This window comes from Ciconia boyciana, chromosome 6 (assembly GCF_034638445.1).
Source record: "Ciconia boyciana chromosome 6, ASM3463844v1, whole genome shotgun sequence".
NCBI lineage: Eukaryota > Metazoa > Chordata > Aves > Ciconiiformes > Ciconiidae > Ciconia > Ciconia boyciana.
Window position 1 is genome coordinate 27,828,299 of NC_132939.1, and position 22,361 is coordinate 27,850,659.

The 22,361-nt window shown below is 40.1% G+C and overlaps 1 protein-coding gene and 1 non-coding gene across 7 annotated transcripts in view; both read left to right on the forward strand.

The window, feature by feature from the left end:
• Positions 1-22,361, forward strand: part of CKAP5 (cytoskeleton associated protein 5) — a 56,481-nt gene that overhangs the window by 26,283 nt on the left and 7,837 nt on the right. For 5 of the 6 annotated variants that reach the window (XM_072863915.1, XM_072863919.1, XM_072863917.1 and 2 more), the window contains 23 exons: positions 85-177; positions 811-996; positions 1,468-1,562; positions 2,988-3,045; positions 3,134-3,259; positions 3,602-3,738; positions 3,891-4,065; positions 4,608-4,721; positions 9,088-9,216; positions 9,854-10,048; positions 10,705-10,840; positions 11,603-11,691; positions 12,515-12,625; positions 12,907-13,032; positions 13,739-13,888; positions 14,301-14,504; positions 15,763-15,898; positions 16,713-16,906; positions 18,556-18,728; positions 19,876-20,049; positions 20,487-20,607; positions 21,312-21,491; positions 21,947-22,134. In XM_072863915.1, coding sequence (XP_072720016.1) covers positions 85-177; positions 811-996; positions 1,468-1,562; positions 2,988-3,045; positions 3,134-3,259; positions 3,602-3,738; positions 3,891-4,065; positions 4,608-4,721; positions 9,088-9,216; positions 9,854-10,048; positions 10,705-10,840; positions 11,603-11,691; positions 12,515-12,625; positions 12,907-13,032; positions 13,739-13,888; positions 14,301-14,504; positions 15,763-15,898; positions 16,713-16,906; positions 18,556-18,728; positions 19,876-20,049; positions 20,487-20,607; positions 21,312-21,491; positions 21,947-22,134 — 3,290 coding nt within the window. The remainder of the gene's footprint in view (positions 1-84; positions 178-810; positions 997-1,467; positions 1,563-2,987; positions 3,046-3,133; positions 3,260-3,601; positions 3,739-3,890; positions 4,066-4,607; positions 4,722-9,087; positions 9,217-9,853; positions 10,049-10,704; positions 10,841-11,602; positions 11,692-12,514; positions 12,626-12,906; positions 13,033-13,738; positions 13,889-14,300; positions 14,505-15,762; positions 15,899-16,712; positions 16,907-18,555; positions 18,729-19,875; positions 20,050-20,486; positions 20,608-21,311; positions 21,492-21,946; positions 22,135-22,361) is intronic. The other variant, XM_072863920.1, reaches the window with a different exon arrangement.
• LOC140653780 (small nucleolar RNA SNORD67) lies at positions 20,657-20,767 on the forward strand. The gene has a single exon (XR_012043219.1). It is a non-coding gene; the product is annotated as a small nucleolar RNA SNORD67 (small nucleolar RNA).

Consider the following 22,361-nt stretch of genomic DNA (forward strand, 5'->3'; position numbering starts at 1 on the left):
CAGGACAGTTGAGGTAACTTCTGTTTGTGTTTTGGATTGTGTATCACTTGTGGCTCACTGGCTAATTTGATGTTTATCCTTTAGGCTGTTGAGCTTATGGAGAGAAGTGAAATGCCTTGCCAAGCTCTAGTAAGAATGCTGGCCAAGAAACCTGGTTGGAAGGAAACAAATTTTCAGGTAATACATTATCCTTCAGTAACTAACAGTCCATTTTTGTTACTTAATGTAAACTGTATTTCCAACTAAAAGGCTGTAGGTGCCTATATGTCATTGATGACAGTCTAGCACCATTACCACAGTTGTATCTGTAGTCAATGAGAATATAAATTCTGAAATTAGATTTTATTGCTGCTGGCGGTTGAGTCTTAGAGATGATATTTGAAGATATCTAGATGTATATGTATGTGTATACATGTGTGTGGATATGTGTATGTATAAGTTCTAAAAGGAGATAACAGCTGCCCAGTATTATTGATTGTGTTGTGTATGTATACATATAGGTACAAAAATATGTATTTGTGTGTATACACACAATTTGTGTGTGTAATAACACAAAACCATATATATACAAGTGTGTGTGTATATAAAATGTATTTGTGTACACAAACATGTTTGTGTGAACACACTTATATATTCATATGTATATATACATTTGTGTGTGTACACACAAATACTTATTTTATGTATACATTTGTGTTTACCCACAAATACATATATTTATTTTTTATATCTATAAATATATAGAATAAAAAATTTGGTCTAAAATACATGAAGACATGAGTAACATCCTTGCTGTTATGGATATTCCAGGTAATGCAGATGAAACTTCATATAGTTGCATTGATTGCACAGAAAGGAAACTTCTCCAAAACTTCAGCACAGGTTGTGCTGGATGGTCTTGTAGACAAGGTTGGTGATGTGAAATGTGGGAGTAACGCAAAAGAAGCCATGACAGCAATAGCAGAGGCATGTCAGTTGCCATGGACTGCTGAGCAGGTGAGTGAGCAGCAAAGGTATTCTTCCGGTAAATAAAATCAGAAATATTATGTGGGGTGTTCTTTCAGTCTGAAGAGTAAATCCTAAATCTTTGATTTTTCTCTGTTGCCTGAAAGTGATTTGTTTGCTTTCAAGATATTTTCTAAGGCAGAAGTTAAATGCAAGTTTGTCCAAAAGAGGAAATAACAAGTAGTAAATCAGTATTTTGCTGAAATACTGCCAAAGCAGGTACACGTCCATAATGAAGGTATCTCTGGATGCCTTTAAGTACTTCAGGAACTTCTGTTTCACTTCAGTTGCAATTGTATTCTGCTACAGTGACCCAACAATTTTTTTCCTTGTGTGTTACTCCAGCTGTTTCTGTTCACTTGCAATGCCCTGTGTTTTTTGCAGGTGTCTTCACTCCTTTATTACAGTGCTTTGTCACCTGGTTTGCACTGAAAGTTTACATGTAACTCTCTTCTGTTCCAGGTTGTGGCTATGGCTTTCTCTCAAAAGAATCCTAAAAACCAGTCAGAAACTTTGAACTGGCTTTCAAATGCAATTAAAGAGTTTGGCTTTTCTGGGTATGTCTTTTAAGTAAATTGCTAAGAGAAACTTGAATGAAAAAGTTTCTAATCTAGGAATAAGAATCTGTTGTTCTCTGTCAAATTGGTCTGAAAAGAGTGGCTTCAAGTGCATCTGAACTCTTGTTCCTTAAACTCTGATGCTAGCTCTGTCAGGTGCTCTTGTAGCTCTAAGTGTGTAAATGGAAGCATCTGACATAACTAATAGGATAGGATACTGTTACACTACTAGATGCTTTATTCATCACTCGGCCTTCTCTGAAGAGCATTTTTCTTAAGCTTTATATACTATAGGAGCGGGCTGGGCAAGGAGCTGTGGTATTGCATGTCTGTTGTTCCCGGTCCACTTGGATACACCTGCACCCAGGTGGATCACTATATTTTACAGTTTAAAAAAACAAAACGTGACAGCCTACAGAAGAGTACATACATACCAGCATGCTTATTCCTCTCCTTGGGAGAGATTTTGAGGCTGATAAAAGGATGACGCTTTAGCCAACAAAATAGCCATTATTGCATCTGGTGCTGTGAGGGTAAGAAATGGATTCTCCATCAGAACCAGGGATAGTGTTCCTTAATTTTTAATCACCAGTCTCTTAACTGAATGTGGTCAAACATATGTAATACAGTTTACTCCTGAGACAAAATTTCTAAGCAGTGAAGACCTCAAATCTTAATTTATTTGACTACTTGGGCAGTTACTATGCCTGTCCAAGTTGTTTCGCAGCTATTAAATGGGTAGTAACATTGATTAAGTCTGGAAAATAAACTCCCTTCTTCAGTAAATTCCCCAAAAAGTATGTCTTTCCAGGAGGATAACCTATGTGTAGGTATGATACTAGAACAGCAGTGTTTGAGGCTGCACAAAGGAAGCTTCTGTGATTGCCTGTTTTCTCTTCTATTGAATTCAGTGATGGTACAGAAGATTCAGTAATCTAAACCTTCCTTTCTTTCTCTTGTAAATTTCTTTTTGAAATCTGTGCCTCTTTCTGGAAGATCCTGAGACAGACTAACAAAAAAAAAACCAAACAACCTTGCCTTTATTATGTAGCCATGTTTCAGGTGCTTAAAATGATTCTAGACTCATCCCTCAGGATTTCAGTCCTAGCAATCATGTGGATGATGTAGTTTAAGAAACTGTCCAGCTGTAATAATAGCAGTCTTTGATATAAATTATGTTATGTTTACTGTATTGATTTTCATAGCAGGATATTCCCCAAACTGATCTCTCTCAGTAGTTATTTAAATATCTACCATCTACACTGTACCTGTGATATTATACGTGCAAATATCTTCTGCTTGTAAGTTAGTTGTATGAATCTGTTCTCAGCACATCTTTTTCCTTTAGCATATTGTGATGATTTTGTTTCTTGTTGGTGCTTCCTGTGTTGTGTTTTGCTTATGGGAGATATCTTTCTCCCACAGACTGAATGTCAAAGCTTTCATCAGTAATGTGAAGACAGCTCTTGCTGCGACTAACCCAGTGAGTAAATTTAGAATTTTAATCCTGAATTATTATTATTATCAATCCTTAATTTGAAGACTGAGTGCTTTTATTCTGTTTCTGGCAGGCTGTAAGGACTTCTGCCATTACCTTGCTGGGAGTCATGTATCTTTATGTGGGACCTCCTTTGCGAATGTTTTTTGAGGATGAGAAGCCAGCCCTTCTATCCCAGATAGATGCAGAATTTGAAAAGGTATGAAGTGTAGCTCTCTTACTACCAAGTATCATTAAAACTACTTGGAAACTTCAGTAGCTGGAATCTGTAGTAATATTGTGGTCTAACCTGTGTTTTTGTAAGTGAACCAGATTTTTTTGACAGCTCACCAAAGCAGCTGCAAACTCATTATGTCTAGCTATGTCAATAGTCACTTTTTTCATCATCAACTTCAGAGGTTTCTGGTTTTGTTTGAATAGCATAATGTTCTGGAAGTCTATCACCCTGAGACAGCACATTCATATCATGAAAGTGTTTTTATTTTTAATGTCAAATGAAGAACTGTAAAATAGCTGTTTCTGATTTTTGTGTTGCTTGCAGATGCAAGGGCAGACGGCACCACCCCCAACTCGTGGCATTTCCAGGCACAGTGGGGGAGGTGGAGACGATGGTGAGGAAGAGGAACAGGAGGATGTTGGGAATGATGTTGTGGATCTCTTGCCACGAACAGATATTGGGTAGGTTTAGCTTCTACAACCTGAAGACATACTTCCACTGCAACTCAAAACTTTGTGTTTATAAACACTTTCTAAGCAGAAATTTGTGGTGTTAAAGTACTCAAAGACACATAACTAAGAAAACAGGCTTTTTGCCTTTTTTTCTCTTACAGTGATAAGATCACAGCTGAACTAGTGTCTAAGATTGGGGACAAAAACTGGAAGATCAGAAAGGAAGGTCTAGATGAAGTGACAAGCATAATAAATGATGCTAAATTCATACAGCCAAACATAGGAGAACTTCCAGCTGCTTTGAAGAGTCGTCTCAATGACTCCAATAAAATCTTGGTATGTTATTCAAAATCCTGTTTCAGCTGTTTCTCACTTAGAACTTAAGACAAACTATTTATGATTTCTGAACCTTGCTTATTACTTAGTCTGTTACAATGTCATGAAATTGACAGTTGAAAAACAGTGAACCGTGTATTTCTAGATTATATATTTGCCTATTTTTATAAATATTTGCCTTTGTCTTTGCTTTGTATTTAAAAAAAGCCTTTAAAAAAGGAAAAGTACCTCTACTCTGACTGTAATGTAAGCAAATCTAATAAAAACAAACAAACAAAAAATGAAGTTTGAATAATTGCTCTGCTTGTGACAGAAGTGAAGTGTCCCTTGTTTGAAAATATTTTTAGTTGAACTTTAATGTACTCAGAAGTAATTTTTATCTGTCTGTGTGATTAATTTGAAGTCTGGAATAGATATCATTGAGCAGGCATTCTAAAGTAAAAGCCTAGCTGTACAGCAGTGTTACTTTCCCCATATGACTTGGAGTTTTGCACACATGGTTGTAACAGTATTTTATTTAAAGCCTTTTTGTTTATGTGCAGGTGCAACAAACACTGAGCATTCTTCAGCAGCTAGCAACAGCAATGGGCCCCAATATCAAACAGCATGTGAAAAATTTGGGCATTCCTGTCATTACAGTCCTAGGAGACAGTAAGGTAGGACACTCATCAAGATCTCTTTCCTTTTTGCCAGTCTATCTGAGCTATGCCTGAGAATAACTAACTATTGCTGTTTGGACTTGCTTTTGAGAGGTGGATGGTAGTCAAAACTTCTTTGGAAGCTTACAAATTTTTTTGAAAGCTTCTTGCCTAAATGACAACTTATTCAGGCACATGTTCATATTTGGATAATGTATATTCTGCCTGAGATGTATTCTCCTGCTTGTAGATAAACCCAGTCAGTGTCATAACTCAGCTTTTAAATGAAATGTGGTGACTGTATGTATACTTCTAATGCTGAAAATACACTACGTTAGATGCTAATCAGGTTTGCTTGGTAAAGTTGCTTGTAGAACTCTTGTTCTTTTAGTGTATCAGTGGCTTCCAGTGTACATTGTTGTCTTTGTGTCACTGTGTAGGAGACCTTTGAACTGTAGGTAGAAACAGGACACTCACAACTGACACTGAAGCTTGTGTAATGTCAATGTTGAGCTTGTCAAGATGCTACGTCAAAATCAAAGCTAGGACCATAGGAAAGAGATATTTGAAGCAATATGGGAAGGAAGCTTGGGAAGATGCCAATGTCTTGTGCCAGAAGTCACAGACAATTATCAGAGGTGGCATGCTTCAGGTGTTTCTACTCTGAATGTGAGTAGGAAAAGGAGCAGAAACTGGATCTGCCTGTCCTAAGCAATAGAAGGACTAAGACTGGTCCTAGGGCTAGATAAAAACTCTTAGTTCAAATTGTTTTCTCATTAAGAGTCTTAAAGAACTCAGATTTTTACATGATTAAGTTGGATTCTTCTTTTATTCACCATTTATGTTGAGGAAACAGCAAGCTCCTTTCAGTTCCAAGTACGTGGTTTAAGGATAAGACCAACTGTGATTAACTTGTACTGTTACTAAAACGCATAATACCAGTGTTAATTGTAAGTGCTATAATGCTGACAGAGGATTGTATACTCGTTCAAACATTGTTACAGTGGTAACTTTTTTGATGTACTGCAAGATCTACCCAGTTTATCCAATTGCTAGAGTCTTTGAAGATGAGGATCCTTTTTAGGGCCCTACTTTGAAATGTTGATAGTGGACCCACTGAATAGTTGAGGAAAATCAACAGCTGGTAGCATGAGTGAAGACAAATTATGTTCGGGTGGTGGGAACTAAGGCCTTGTCAGAGGCTGAGCATCTGTTTACCTGCAGCACATGATTTGTTTCTTTTCCTCAATGAGATTAAAGATAGGACAAGTTATTTGCAAGGATGCTCACTTCTTGTTTAGATGCATGCCTGGATGTTACCTTTTGCATTTAAAATTGATTCATACTAAAGCTAAACGAGTCTGTTACATTATCATCTTGCCTCAGAAATTCAGCCTACAGGAGAGTGTCATATGTATGGGGTCATGTCTATACTGACAACATTTCGAAGAACCATGGTTGTTAAGTATTCCGTCTGACTTCTTGTAATTTCACATAGCTGCCTCAAAAAAGGGTGCTGTTCTAAATTTTGCTTGGAAAAAATACACTAAAGATGGAAATTGGTAGGAGTTAGAGGGCTCCCCTGTTCCTGACATGACTTTTTTGCTCATGTGTGTCCTAAATAAGAGTGCCCTAATAACAGGCTCCATAACCCACTTGCCTTGATTTATGAATGTGCTAAGTCTATTTTAAGCATTACATAAATCACTAACCTTATTCTTTAGCTTGTTTGAGAGTTAAGAGAATCCCAAAATTCTCATCAATGAATGGTAGCAGGTGCAAAGTGCTTTTAAAGATACCCTTTGTCTTTCTTTATTAAACTTATTTTTAAAAATGATGGTAGGCAAGTATAGTGTCTGATTTGGTGATTTCTGCAGCTGATGCCAGGTGTTCACCAAAGCTGCTCTATCCCTCACCTCCTCAGCTGGACAGGGGAGAGAAAATATAACGAAAGGCTCGTGGATTGAGATAAGGACAGGGAGAGATCATTCACCAATTACTGCCATGGGCAAAACAGACTTGACTTGGGGAAATTAGTTTAATTTATTGCCAATCAAATCAGAGTAATGAGAAATAAAAACTAAATTTTAAAACACCTTCCCCCCATTCCTCCCTTTTTCCTGGGCTTAACTTTACTCCTGATTTTTCTCTACCTCCTTCACCCCCAGCAGTGCAGGGGGATGGGGCATGGGGGTTGTGGTCAGTTCATCACCCATAGTCTCTGCCGCTTCTTCCTCCTCAGGGGAGGACTCCTCACATTCTTTCCCTTCTCCAGTGTCAGGTCCCTCCTATGGGAGACAGTCCTCTGTGAAATTCTCCAATGTGAGTCCTTCCCACGGGCTACAGTTCTTCACAAACTGCTTCAGCCTGGGTTCCTTCCATGGGGTGCAGTCCTTCAGGAAAAAGACTGTTCCAGCATGGGCTTCCCACAGGGTCACAGCCTCCTTTGGGCACATCCACCTGCTCTGGCATGGGTTCCTCCATGGGCTGCAGGTGGATATCTGCTCCACTGTTAACTTCCATGGGCTGCAGGGGCACAGCCTGCCTCACCATGGTCTTCACCACAGGCTGCAGGGGGATCTGCTCCGGCACCTGCTCACCCCCCTTCTTCAGTGACCTTGTTGTCTGCAGAGTTGTTCCTCTCGCATATTCTCACTCCTCTCTTCAGCTGCAGTTGTGCAGTTTGGGGGGTTTTTTTCCCCTTCTTAAATATAGAAATCAGAATCATTAAGGTTGGAAAAGACCTCTAAGATCATCTAGTCCAACCCTCAACCCAACACCTCCATGCCTACTAAACCATGTCCTGAAGTGCCACATCTACACATTTTTTGAACTCCTCCAGGGATGGTGACTCCACCACCTCTCTGGGCAGCCTGTTCCAATGCTTGACCACCCTTTCAGTAAAGAAATTTTTCCTAATATCCAATCTAGACCTCCCCTGGCACAACTTGAGGCCATTTCCTCTCATCCTATTACTAGTTACTTGGGAGAGGAGACTGACAGCCACCTCGCTACAACCTCCTTTCAGGTAGTTGCAGAGAGCGATAAGGTCTCCCCTCAGCCTCCACTTCTCCAGGCTAAACAACCCCAGTTCCCTCAGCTGCTCCTCATAAGACTTGTTCTCCAGACCCTTCACCAGCTTCGTTGCCCTTCTCTGGACACGCTCCAGCACCTCAATGTCTCTCTTGTAGTGAGGGACCCAAAACTGAACACAGTATTTGAGGTGCGGCCTCACCAGCGCTGAGTACAGGAGCAGGATCACTTCCCTACTCCTGCTGGCCACCCTATTTCTGGATAGGGTGGCTTTTGGCTTTCTTGGATGCTGTTGGCTTTCTTGGCCACCTGGGCACACTGCTGGCTCATGTTCAGCTGGCTGTCAACCAACACCCCCAGGTCCTTTTCTGCCTGGCAGCTTTCCAGCCACTCTTCCCCAAGCCTGTAGCGTTGCATGGGGTGGTTGTGACCCAAGTGCAGGACCCGGCACTTGGCTTTGTTAAACCTCATGCAATTGACCTCGGCCCATCGATCCAGCCTGTCCAGATCCCTCTGCAGAGCCTTCCTACCGTTGAGCAGATCAACACTCCTGCCCAATTTGGTGTCATCTGCAAACTTAGCGAGGGTGCACTCAATCCCCTCATGCAGATCATTGATAAAGATATTAAACAAGACTGGCCCCAAAACTGAGCCCTGGGGAACACCGCTTGTGACTGGCTGCCTACTGGATTTAACTCCGTTCACTACAACTCTCTGGGCTTGGCCATCCAGCCAGTTTTTTACCCAGTGAAGAGTACACCCGTGTAAGCCGTGAGCCGCTAGCTTCTCTAGGAGAATGCTGTGGGAGACAATGTCAAAGGCTTTACGAAAGTCCAGGTAGGCAACATCTACAGCCTTTCCCTCATCCACTAGGTGGGTCACCTGGTTGTAGAAGGAGATCAGGTTGGTCAAGCAGGACCTGCCTTTCATGAACCCATGCTGGCTGGGCCTGATCCTCTGGTTGGCCTGCACATGCCTGTTGTGCAGATATGTTATCACAGAGATGCTACCATTGTTGCTGATGGGCTCGGCCTTGGCCAGCGGCAGGTCCATCTTGGAGTTGGCTGGCATTGGCTCTCTTGGGTGTAGAGGAAGCTTCTAGCAGCTTCTCACAGAAGCCACCCCTGTAGCCCCCCTGCTACCAAAGCCTTGCCATGCAAACCCAATACATACTATCACTAAAATGAAATTCTCCTGAATCTTAGACTTCTTAAGCAGTAAATAAAAATAGAGATTTCAAAGCCTGTGATGTAGAAACTTTTTCCCTTCATGGGAAGGATGAAATCTGTTGCCTCTTCTGTTGTAATTTTCTTACCCCTCTTTAGGATTATTAATCTTGTTCTTGCTACAGAATAACGTTCGTGCTGCTGCACTAGCAACTGTGAATGCCTGGGCGGAACAAACTGGCATGAAAGAGTGGTTGGAAGGGGAAGACCTGTCTGAGGAGCTCAAAAAAGAAAATCCTTTCCTAAGACAAGAGGTAGGCTTCTGTTAAGTAAATTTCTCCTTATGTATGTCTTATCAAAATAACCTTACTTGCTATGGACTATGTTTTAATCTATGTAGACTGAAATGACACAATGCTACCATTACATGAGTAAACAAGTAGCTGTGTATTCTTACTGATGTAAAATTGTTAAACCTCAAGGGTAATAACGAGCTTTCTTCCTGCATGATAGCTGGCATGCAGATTTCAGTACCTCTGAAATGAAACTTTTGTCTGTTTTGATCAGCATTTTAACAGCTAGCGTGTTTTCCCACAAATTAATCACACGGTAATTAAGACCAGAACTGAAGAGGAGGCATTAATATGTTTGAGGCTGATAAAGTGCAGCTGAAATCCTGATGCGAAGAAACAGCCTGTGCAGTCTCAAGAGACCAGGCTCCAAGTTTTAAGATAGCTGCATATTAACATACTGTACTTAATTTTAAAAATTTTTTTAGTTGCTGCCATGAAAGTTGATGTTGGTTAAGAATATTTGTCTGAACAAAGGGTGGGGTGGGTTTTTTTCTTACTTACATAGAGGTATGTGAAGGACTACTATACAGGCTCTTGTGGCCTGACAGAGCACTGTGAGTGCTTCTCCATAAACTTTTATTTTAAAACTTCTTTTCAGCTTCTTGGTTGGTTGGCTGAGAAGTTGCCTACCCTCCGTTCTGTTCCTTCTGACCTACTCTTGTGTGTGCCTCACCTGTACTCCTGCCTTGAAGATCGAAATGGGGATGTGCGTAAAAAGGCGCAGGATGCCTTGCCATTCTTTATGATGCATCTTGGCTTTGAGAAGATGGCAAAAGCCACTGGCAAGCTGAAGGTATTTCTGTCGCTAAGATTAGATCGTGTGACCTTGAATGAGTGCATATTAACAAGTCACATTCACAATCCCATGATATGCTGTCTTGAGTCATGTAAGCTTGTCTGCATTTGAGTATTTTCAGGAGGGCTGAAAGTAGTATCAGGAGGCTGTGAGTTAGAGCTTTCTGTACTTCAGAAAGACTACTGCTACCACAGGTTTATCACTTCAGGAGCTTGATATTTATTCACTCTGCTTTTCTTCTGAAGAAATCTACCTGCAGATAACTTCCATACCAGCTCCTGTCCAACTGTATGCCTTTGAACACATGCTTTAAGATGGCTTCTAGCAATTTGGTGTACCTTATGGACCCTTGAGTGCTGAATCACTGTTAGGGCACTCCATTAACGTCATAGGACTGCTCACCTAGAACAGGTTGCTGGTTCACATGTTTCCCATAGGTCTTGCAGAAGAAACTTAATGGAAAAGTGTTTTATCTCAGAACAGAAATGTCTGAAAACATTGATGTTTTAAGATAAGCATCCTGGAAGATGCTAAACAGAGAACAGCTTTTTCAAACTATTGTCATTTTCCTTGTCTGTGGCATGTGTTAGTAATCAGTATCACTACTCTTTCCAAATTTATCACTTATTTTTTTTCCCCCTTCTGTTCTCTAGCCAACTTCCAAAGACCAGGTACTGGCCATGCTTGAGAAAGCCAAAGCCAACATGCCAGCCAAACCAGCTCCTCCTGTTAAAGCATCTTCCAGAGTGGTAGGGGGAGCAGCTCCAGCCAAATTCCAACCTGCATCAGGTAACCTCTTTTACATTCTGGGAAATGACTGAGAAAAGGGTGGCTTTTGAAGCTTTTTGGCATGCCAGAGGAAGAAACATACTTAGCAGGAGGAGAGGAATTCAGCATAATTAGGGTTACAAATAGCTGTGTAGTCTAGTGAGTTCTGTCTGTGGTTCTGGTCTTACTCGCAGTTGAGTCAACTTCCAATGTAGGAGGGTTTTTCCTTTCTACACAACCATCTGTCAGCTGCTCTTTGAAAATATCTGCTTGGTATTTAAGCTAAAACCCATGGACTGGAGTGGGGCAGGGGGTTAGTAATACTAATCTGATTTTAACATAACTTTTAAAAAACGTTTTCACATTCATTTTTATCTGGACTATTTCCTCAGTATAGTTCATTGTGGGCCTACCAGAATGCTTGTGCTGACGCAAAAGAGAGGGTAATGGGATTAGGGGACAGGTGATTTGAAGAAGCAGTCCTGCCTTATCTCTCTGCTGGGGCTAGCTTGCCTGCTCAAGCTGGGTGCAACTACACCTCTAGACATTAGCCCACACAATATATGTGTGTGTGCTTTTTTAAATTGTTTTTATAATGACAAATTTGCTAACTTATTATGATCTTAATTTAAGGAACTTATTTTATGTGTCTAAAATCCTCAGACCTCTGTGTGATAAGCATATTGTATCCATGAACAGTTTTTCTTCTGTCCCAAGAATGGAAAACTGTGCTGACCTAAAATGGGCTTGTTGGTAGCTTGAAATGGTCTATTGTTTCTCCAGCACTTGCTGAAGATTCAGGATCCAATAACACGGAATCCAAGCCTGATCCCAAAAAAGCCAAAGCAGGAGGAGCCTCTTCTAAAGCTAAGGTATGCTCATTTCATTTTGTATAAAATCAGTTCTATGAAGTTAATAGCTGTAGTTCGTTAATGTATTATAGGTAGAAGAGTGTAGCCCTTGCTAGGGTCTGCTTTTGCTGAGAGTCTTTATGCTTGTCTGAGTTCTGAAATGACAAGTGTTCCCACATCACTTACTTAATCGCTACTTTTGTCATTACCTATTTAATTCTTAAGGTCTGTGCTGTCAAAAATGCAGTCTTGTGAGCAGCTCAGTCTGTGTTCTAAATCTGCTTGGCCTCCTTGATTTCATGCTGTTGAGAATTCATTCTTACCATTGCAGCTCTAATGTTATACTTTGAACAGTAATTTTTGAACCCATGTATCAAAAGAGATTAATCTCTCCTTTACAGTATGAAGGGTAAAATGTTCTCAATCACAAGTGTAAAAAGGGAACGAAGATGCTTACATGCATAATAATAATCTCAACTGATTACATTTGAATTTGTGGTCAGGTTTTTCTGGTTTGTGTTACAGTAATTTTTTGCTATTAACTTTAAAGTTTGTCCTATGTGTATAACTAAAATGAAACCCAAATTCTTCTACAGTCCCATTGCCTCCATTGTCTAAAGTAGTGCTGTAACGAGAACATTTGATGTAGGTCCAGATTCATGGCAGGAATGAATGGAACAAACCTTGAAGGATGTTGTAGATTTGCCTAAGTTGATGTATTCTTCTGTCAAAACTCTGGTGCTAGAATTGCCTTTGCTGTGAACGCATTAAAAGATTTGGAATGATAACTCTTAAGAGTAAATAGTTTTCTAACAACAAAGCCTTTTCTGTGGCTTATTTACAGCAGTCAGATGTTAATAGCAGTATGTCCAAGGGCAATACCAGCATGTCCAAAGCTAATACAAGCCTCAGCAAAGGCAGTACCAGTCTGACAAAGAGCAAATCTATCAAACAGGTACCACACTTGGGTTTTAGGGATGTGTGTGGGTGACTAGCGCACTGGTTGAGAGTGATGTGTCATATTTCACAGGGTACTACTGCTCACACTGTCATGGGTAGTGCTTCCACAGCAGCAGAGCACATACTTTTAAAATTCTAATCAATGTTATTCTTTCAGCTTCTCTCTGGCTCTTGTACACATAGGCAGCATGAGGTTGGCTGGTATCTAATGCTTGCAATTGCTGGGACGGAGGCATATATGTGTTATGTTGCCTGTTAACATCTTGCTTTTTTCAGGGTGTACAGGGGAAGAAAGTGCTAAGCAAGCCTAATTTGAAGGAAGATGATGATAAATCGGGTCCTATTTTTATCATAGTCCCAAATGGGAAAGAACAGAGGATGAAAGATGAGAAAGGTCTGAAGGTGAGAAAAATCTGAATGTATTCACAAGTTTTGAAGGAGTGTCATTTTAACGCATTCTTTTGGGTTTTAATTTAGAAGTAAACATACTATGGCATGAAAGTGCTAGTCTCTGTCCGTCCCTTGGACTGATTAGCTAGTGCTTCAGTTGACTTTCACTTGCCAATATCTGGTTTACTGTGGTGTTTCTCTTCTGATTTCCAAATTTTATCCATTTATACGCTCTCATAAAAGCCAAAGGCCTTTTTACACCTTCCAAGAGATGGTCTTCAGTTGTGAAGTATCATGAAGTTTTTACCTGAAAACAGTTGACTAATTTCAGAGTTCTAGGATACATGATAAATGCTTTAATATACTTATTTTGAACAGCCCTGCTTATCAAGCTTGTATTTTGTAGGCAAATTCTATTACTTAAAACATGCATGTTATTTGTAACTTGTGAGTAAAACAGCCTATCAATAGCTTAAAAACAACCACTTTAAGTGATAATAATTAAGATAATGGCCTAAACATAACCACTCCACATAGAGAAAACTTTTCGTGTAAGCCAAGGTGAACAAACACCACTGAATTTTTCCCATTACTTGTTGATAAAGAGAAGACTTTGAAAACAGATTCTAAAGCAGAATTAAAAGGGGTGCAATTTGGAGATTCTTTCAGGAAGAAAAGGTATTGCTTGCTTTGAGTTCCAAATGCTGCCTTTTTACAGGTATTAAAGTGGAATTTCACTACTCCCCGTGATGAATATATTGAGCAGCTAAAAACTCAGATGTCCAGTTGTGTGGCCAAATGGCTACAGGATGAGATGTTTCATGCAGACTTTCAGCACCACAACAAAGCACTGGCTGTTATGATTGAGGTGAGTTTGGATCTGTGGTGGTAGATGACATTGTATAGAATTATTCTCTGCTAGAAAAGATTCTGCTTGAGTTTAAATCAAATAGGAATTCTCTGAGGAGCCAGGAGTCATTGTTCTGTGAAGCTGAAACCTTAACATATATAGAAATAATTTTCAGGGGAATTAAGAAGTTGGTATTAATATTGTTTCTTGGGAGAAGGGAAGATTTCCTCACTGGAGATTTCTCTTAGAATTTCAGAAAGCTGTGTAAGTTAAGAGTGAGTACTTATGATTCTAGGAAGTCACCAATAAATGTAGACCGTCTTATCAGGCATAGCTTTTCCTTATTCTCTGTTCTTTCCTTGAACAGTGTGTTTCATTTTGCACAACCTCTTCTTTTTTTTTTTTTTTTTTTCTTTTTTCTCCCTTCAAGCACTTGGAGAGTGAAAAGGATGGAGTCATCAGCTGCCTGGATCTGATCTTAAAATGGCTTACCCTGCGGTTCTTTGATACCAACACAAGTGTTTTGATGAAAGCACTTGAATACCTTAAATTGCTTTTCAATTTGCTAAGTCAAGAAGAGTATCACCTTACTGAAAATGAAGCATCCTCTTTCATCCCATATCTTATCCTAAAGGTATGGTTCATTGTACTGAAACTAACCTTATTTTTCACGAGGAATATAGCAGGATACCATCAAACACTGTAATATGTTAATTCCAAATATATTGTGAATGGCATTAAATCTGGTTGGTGGCTGGTCACAAGTGGTGTTCCCCAGGGCTTAGTAATGGGGCCAGTCTTGTTTAATATCTTTATCAATAATCTGGATGAGGGGATCGAGTGCACCCTCAGTAAGTTTGCAGATGACACCAAACTGGGCGGGAATGTCTATCTGCTCGAGGGTAGGAAGGCTCTGCAGAGGGATCTGGACAGGCTGGATCGATGGGCCGAGGTCAATTGTTATGAGGTTCAACAAGGCCAAGTTGCGGGGTCCTGTGTGTGGGTTGTAACAACCCCACACAACACTACAGGCTTGGGGAAGAGTGGCTGGAAAGCTGCCTGGCAGAAAAGGACCTGGGGGTGCTGGTTGACAGCCAGCTGAACATGAGCCAGCAGTGTGCCCAGGTGGCAAAGGTGGCCAATAGCATCCTGGCTTGTATCAGAAATAGTGTGGCCAGTAAGATAGCTGCCCCTGTACTTGGCGCTGGTGAGGCCGCACCTCAAATACTGTGTTCAGTTTTGGGTCCCTCACTACAAGAGAGACATTGAGGTGCTGGAGCGTGTCCAGAGAAGGGCAACGAAGCTGGTGAAGGGTCTGGAGAACAAGTCTTATGAGGAGTGGTGAGGGAACTGGTGTTGTTTAGCCTGGAGAAGCGGAGGCTGAGGGGAGACCTTATCACTCTCTGCAACTACCTGAAAGGAGGTTGTAGCGAGGTGGCTGTCAGTCTCCTCTCCCAAGTAACTAGTAATAGGATGAGAGGAAATGGCCTCAAGTTGTGCCGGGGAGGTTTAGATTGGATATTAGGAAAAATTTCTTTACTGAAAGGGTGGTCAAGCATTGGAACAGGCTGCCCAGGAAAGTGGTTGAGTCACTATCCCTGGAGAGGTATTTGAAAGACGTTTGGATGAGGTGCTTAGGGACATGGTTTAGTGGTGGACTTGGCGGTGCTAGGTTTACGGTTGGACTTGATGATCTTAAAGGTCTTTTCCAACTTAAATAATTCTATGATTCTATGTTGTATATTTGCCTTTAAAAGCCATTTACCAAAAAGGATTTTTGCATTGAGAATAATTCTGGCTTTCCTAACATTATTTAGACTAATTGACAGTATCATGAGACTGTTTAAAATATTCTGTATTTCTTCCCCACTTTTTTTTTACTTTTCCACTAGGTAGGAGAGCCGAAAGATGTCATCCGCAAGGATGTACGTGCCATTCTGAACAGGATGTGTCTCATCTATCCAGCCAGCAAGATGTTCACTTTCATCATGGAGGGGACTAAATCCAAAAACTCAAAACAGCGTGCAGGTGGGAAATGGCATGATTAACTGGGCAATTGCAAAGTACTTGAAATTTCTTTGTTTTGCATCTTGAAAAAGCCAGCATAATAATGTTTGGTGGAATGTGAGATTTGCCTATGTATAGCATTTTATGCAAATGCTTGTGTTTAAAGGATTGGATTTTAAAGTAGTATCATCTTGCTTTTTATTTTTGGTGTCTTTGTACCTTCCAAAGACGAGCAATCTGTTAAATTGCTGTCAGCATTAAGATTATGAGTCTCCCTTGAGTAGGCTTGTTGTTTTAGTGAAACAGTACTGGGGAGAACAGTGACAATACTATTGTCCAAGTGACTAAGGGAATCAGTTAATCTGATCAAGACTTTGGAAAGAAATGTCTCTAAACTGTATATCTGTCTCAACTTTATTATAGAAACTGTTTGTGGTATGGTGTTCGTAGTTCAAACAACTCCCTAGTCACCTTGAAAATATCTTGTCCTGATATAACCGGAAAGTTAAACTATATACATAATATAGCATTGCAAGCTTACAACTGTCTAAACTGCCTAGATGTGGTTAACTGTAACATTGCTCATATATGGTAATGGGAAATATTTGAAGGGTATAGGGACGACTGACAACTTTTAGATGCTATCTGTGTGAAGTAGTCTGAACCTTTAGTTTACTATTCATCCCATAAATCACCTGGAGTATATCTGTCATCAGCATTGTGGTTGACACTTCTCTATGGTGAATGTTCAAGTTGTGCAAGCAACAAAAACTGGGAGGGCTCTCTTCCCAGCAGCTTTAAACTTGAATGTACACGTGTCACTTTCTTCCTTTAGAATGCCTGGAAGAGCTTGGATGTCTGGTTGAATCATATGGCATGAATGTATGCCAGCCAACTCCAGGGAAAGCCTTAAAAGAAATGGCAACTCATATTGGCGATAGGGACAACACTGTGCGCAATGCTGCACTCAACACCATTGTGACTGTCTATAACGTTCATGGCGACCAGGTGTTCAAGCTGATTGGAAATGTGAGTGTAACTGGAAATGAGATTTATTTTTTAAAAAATTTTTTTTTTCCCAAATCCTTACACTTTTGTAGGGGTTAATACTGTTTTGCTTGTGATTGGTCATGCTACATCTTGCTGTTGGTGTCGAGCATTTTGTAATGTTGAAAATAACTTGCTGCACCATAGATCCTCTAAAAGTGAGTTGGTTAATTGCTGATTGTGGGATATATAACCTGGGTGTTCATGAATGAAAAAGTAAATTGGAAGAAATGAGCATCACTGACTTTCATGGGAATTAAGTTGTTTATAAAGAGTAACTTCCTATATAGTCAACTGTATAGGTAACACTTGTGATTTAGAATGATATTTGGATAACTTATTTGGCCAACAAAGGCTAGTTGTTGGGGTTCCATCAAGTACTCTCAACGTTTTGGTTTTTTTTATGCCCATCTCCACCAACGGCTTTGCACTGTGGTGCCTACAATTACTGTGCATAACAGATTAAGTATACTGAATTCTAACCTGAATCAAGAGCTGTTAGACCATTTTTTCCTGTTCTGTTCTCTGAATTTGTGGTCTTGGTAATGTTTCTAGCAGCACTTAAACTGATTGGAATATGATAGATATGTTAATGCCTGTACAAATTTTTTGTGTTGTGTTATATGCTGTAGTGCATACAAGGTGTTGGATGGATATTTTATGGAGTATGATGAGCCCAGGGAAGCAAGGCTGCCTTTTTTCTTTTTTGTTTTCCCACTTTCCTAAAATGTTGAAATTTAATGTGACTTATTTTATCTGCTAACAGTCTCCATGAGAATTAAGGTTGCATTTTCATTAACATTTTAGATTCCCATCTTATTTTAATTATTGTTCAGAGTGCAGTCTGCCTCCTCCTCAGTGTTGCATAGTCCATATGCTTTTGGATTTTCAAGGTTAAGAAAAGAACTGTAGCACCTGAACCATTCAGCCCCTTCTAACCATGGCTTTCTGAGCTTCGGTATGGTCCATCTAGTCCTAAAATGTATGGCTTTTCAGGAAGGTTTCCAAATCATAGGGATGCTGGAGAGTACTTCCCACAAAATTGTCATGGCTACTTACGTTCAAATGTAGCTATTGGTAACCTTCAGGCCTGTAGGTAAGCAGATAAATATGATTCTTTTCACTGCATGAGTTGGAGCATTCAGTTGGCTTACCTTGTGTTCAGTTTGAATTACGAATACATTGAACAGGCCAACTGTTAGAAGGACTCCGGCTTCTGTGGTGGGGTCCATAGTGTTAAAGCATTGTCTGGGCTCCTAATAGGGGATATAGGAAGGTGGGTGGGGATTTCTTGTTTGGTTGTTTTTTTGCAGCAACGCAAGCAACAACTAGAAATGCATGATAGTACCATAGTTTGAATTCAAGATTACTTGTTCCTTGGAAATTGTGGGCTATTAATAGCTGTATTCAGTATTACAGCTTGTCAGTATGGGTTAATTAGCTCCTGGAGTAGTATCTGACAGTCCAGAGTGGCCCTATTATAGATTGCTGCTAGATGGTAGTATTGACAGTTTCTACCCTTGATATTCGATAACTTCAGTCTGCAGTAATAAGTGGTATACCTCCTATAGGTGACCAAGATTTCTAAAATCCATACAACTCAATTTGAGTGAAAGCGTTGTGTGTTACAGCTTTCTGAGAAAGACATGAGCATGCTGGAGGAAAGAATAAAACGGTCAGCCAAGAGACCGTCTGCTGCACCAGTGAGACAGGCAGAGGAGAAACCTCAGCGTACTCAAAACATCAGTGCTAATGCTAGCATGCTGCGGAGGGGACCAGCTGAAGACATGTCCTCCAAACTCAAGTATGTGATGATACATTATGGTCTGTAGCTAGTGTATGTGCTAATATCATGTCTGGCAATGTTATTTTAGTTCTTGTATCATCATCTTTGCATGTTGTGAAAATTGGCCAAATAATATAAAACAAAATGTCTGAAACTTTTTTTTGTCTTGTCTGTCTTGAAATCTTTCTAAATGGTCTTGTGCCTTTTTTCACTGCTTCTCCATGGACAGAATTATGTATCGCACTTATAGGATGTAAGTACTGCCCACTAACTCCTTGGTAGCAAGGCTCCTGTATCTTTCAATTTCTATCCTAGTCATCCCTTCCTTGAGGGTGACAGGCTTACCATGGCCAGTTCTAGGTTATTTACAGGTCTCTGACTTAAAGAAAAGGAAGAAACCAAAAATTTGAGTTTCTGCCAAGGTGACTACAGATCAAACTGCAGGCAGATGTGGCACTTCTACGTTAAGCAGCTGTTAGAAATATTGGGAGCACTTCCTATGTGTTACATTAACCTTGGTGTTGACTGAACCCTGTTCTTAACTTGTTAGGGCAGATGGTACAGCACAGAAATGGATGAGCATGTGTGAGCCTGGGGCAACAGTACCAGAAACAAAAAGCTCAGAAACTGTATTCCTCGCCACCTGCTTATTATCTTGGAATAAAAGTCCCTGTTGAGAACTATGTATTAGAACATTTCCTTGAAAGATCTAATATGCAGCACAAGATATGTGGGACACTGGGAGTCCTAGGTTCAGATGAGCTTGCAAGGTTGCTATGTACATATGCATCCTATCCATAATTTAAAAAAAAAAAAAAAGGCCACTCTAACTTTAACTCTATATTCCATTAATGCTACTTTAAACTGTGCAAGATATCAAAATGAACTAGTGACTACCTATCACAGATGCAGGGGGTCTCATGGTGGGTTATAAGAGAAACTAGGAAGGCAAGTAACTAGCAGCTGCTTTTCTGGCCTATAAAAGCTTGTTTTACTAATGGCTAGGGGAAAGGCAAAGAGGGTTATTAGGGGGCTTGAATAAAATCAGAACTTAAAAATCTGTGCTATTCTATGATGAGAGCTTTAGGGCTACCAGTGGATGCTAGTGCTAGTACTCTTGCCTCTTGTGTATGTATAATAAACACCTCTCTCCTGATTTCTATAGCCAAAATCGCAACATGGGCAGTCACTCTGAGACAACGCATACAGTTCCACGGGAATTTCAGCTGGATCTTGATGAAATTGAAAATGACAACGGTACTGTCAGATGTGAGATGCCAGCACTTGTACAGCACAAACTAGATGACATCTTTGAGCCAGTCTTGATTCCTGAGCCCAAGTGAGTCTAGTTTTAACTCCTAAGTGAAACCAGTAGGGCTACTTAAAAACTATTTTGAGAAGCTGAATTGACCATGCTAGTTTCTACATTCAGACTTGTTTACACAAGAAGGTAGTGTCAGCTAATTTGGAGAGATGTCAAAGTGATGGTCTGTTGTACTGTTCTGGAATCTGGAGAGCAGTTATTTCTAATGAATAACCTGAGTTCTGCTTATGTGTTTTTATAGTAAAAGGATCTTGTTTGTAAATGCATCGTCAGTGTCTTTACATGTAGTGCAATAGACGTGTTAAAAGGAATGATTACTTCCTTGAGTTTCCTCTATGAAGAATGAAATCCTTTTCCCTTGTCTCTAAACCATAATTGAAATATAGCAGTTCAGTGTAAATTACAGCTATCTCTCCAAAGAGTAATGAATCCTGTTTTCTTCAACTCTTTAGAATCCGTGCTGTGTCTCCACACTTTGATGACATGCACAGTAACACAGCTTCTACTATCAACTTTGTCATTTCCCAAGTAGCCAGTGGTGATATAAATACAAGCATCCAAGCTCTGGCACAGGTAAGTGAATTAAGGTAGTAACTAATCACACTGTACTAAACTACTTGTCTGCGAGGGTGATGAGTTGCACTACGGTGGAGCAATCATGTCGGGTGACATGGACTCTGCTCAGAATCTCCCTGATGACAAAATTAAGTGCACAGGGGCCATCTGACTCGCTTTAGCAATACAAATTCAACTTGGATGATGTAGAATAGACTCTTAACACAGAAGCACTAAGGGGAAAAAAAAAAAAAGCGTGTATCTTTGTTTTTGTCAAGTATCCGTGCTATAAGTTTGAAAAAGCCGGTTAAGCCAGTGAGACTTAACTTTTAAATGTAAACTGTTTTACAGATCCTAAGCAAAAGAATTTTCTTGCCTCATAGCTTTTATGTGTTTCTAGGGTGGCTTTAACTACTTAGAAGTACTTTATCCAGAAGACTTCATAAAGCTGTTAATTCCAGAATCCATAATGCAGCATTTCATGTTTTCATTTGTGTACAGGATAGGATTGCAGTTCTCTGAAAGATCAATAATTGGTTGTATTGGGATTAGCAATAGAAGTCTGTGGCTACTGATTTCAGATGAAGGCTTAGAATACAAGTGTCTTGGCAAATGGATTGGTCAGGGCAAGACCTTTCCTATAGAAAAGTTTTTACATTATAGTTGTTTTGCACTGTTTGCATTGTTGACTTTACTTGGGTGTTTTGTTTTTTAAATCTTAGATTGATGAGGTTCTCAGACAGGAAGACAAAGCAGAAGCTATGTCTGGCCACATTGACCAATTCCTAATAGCTACATTTATGCAGCTTCGGCTAATCTACAATACGCACATGGCAGATGAGAAGCTAGACAAAGATGAGATAGTCAAACTTTACAGCTGTATTATTGGGAGCATGATCTCGGTAAGGCTTTGACCTAAAAGCAAATAATTTCTGTGCAGAAGTTGCAGGAGAATGGAATGTCTGTCCTGTACCTAGGTTAGCTTACTATTGAGTCTTATTTATGAAGGTTTGTTGCTAATTGTCTCCTCACCAATTCACCTTTTGAGAGGGAGTGGGGAATGAGAAACTGGGGAAGGGAAGAAGGGCTGTTTTGTTGCTTCTACAGAATACAGCCACTCTAACACTTTTATTAAGCTCTGTTTTAGTATTCCTTACCTTTTGAATGCTTAGTTGGTGGCCTAAGTATTTTCAGAAGTCACTCAGTAGAAATTACTTTCTTCCTAGTTGCATTTTTATTGTTTAATGTTGGGGGGGGACAGGGGGGTTCCAAATGGTTTGACAGTGTAGTCTAGAGAAATCCCTATATTAAAGCATTGTGTGTGGGGAAAACTTCTAATATCGGCTTCAATTTGTAGCTATTTCAGATAGAGAGTCTGGCTCGAGAGGCCTCCACTGGTGTGCTGAAGGACCTAATGCATGGTCTTATTACATTAATGCTGGATTCTCGGGTTGAGGACCTTGAGGAGGGTGAGCAGGTCATCCGATCAGTCAACCTCTTAGTAGTGAAAGTTCTGGAAAAGTCTGACCAGACCAACATCTTGAGGTATATAATGAAAATTGCACAATTACTGCTTCTCTTCACCTGTTCTTGTGTGTTTCTTGAATGGCTGAGTTTGTTAGTCATTCTGTAAGCAAAGTATGATGTCTGTAGAATCATTCAGCTGGCTAATAAAGAATTATCACTGATCACCAGTGGTGATCAGAATCTGACTGCACAATCTGCACAGCTGGAGGCAGGCTAAATGAACCAGCTTAGTATGATTCTATATG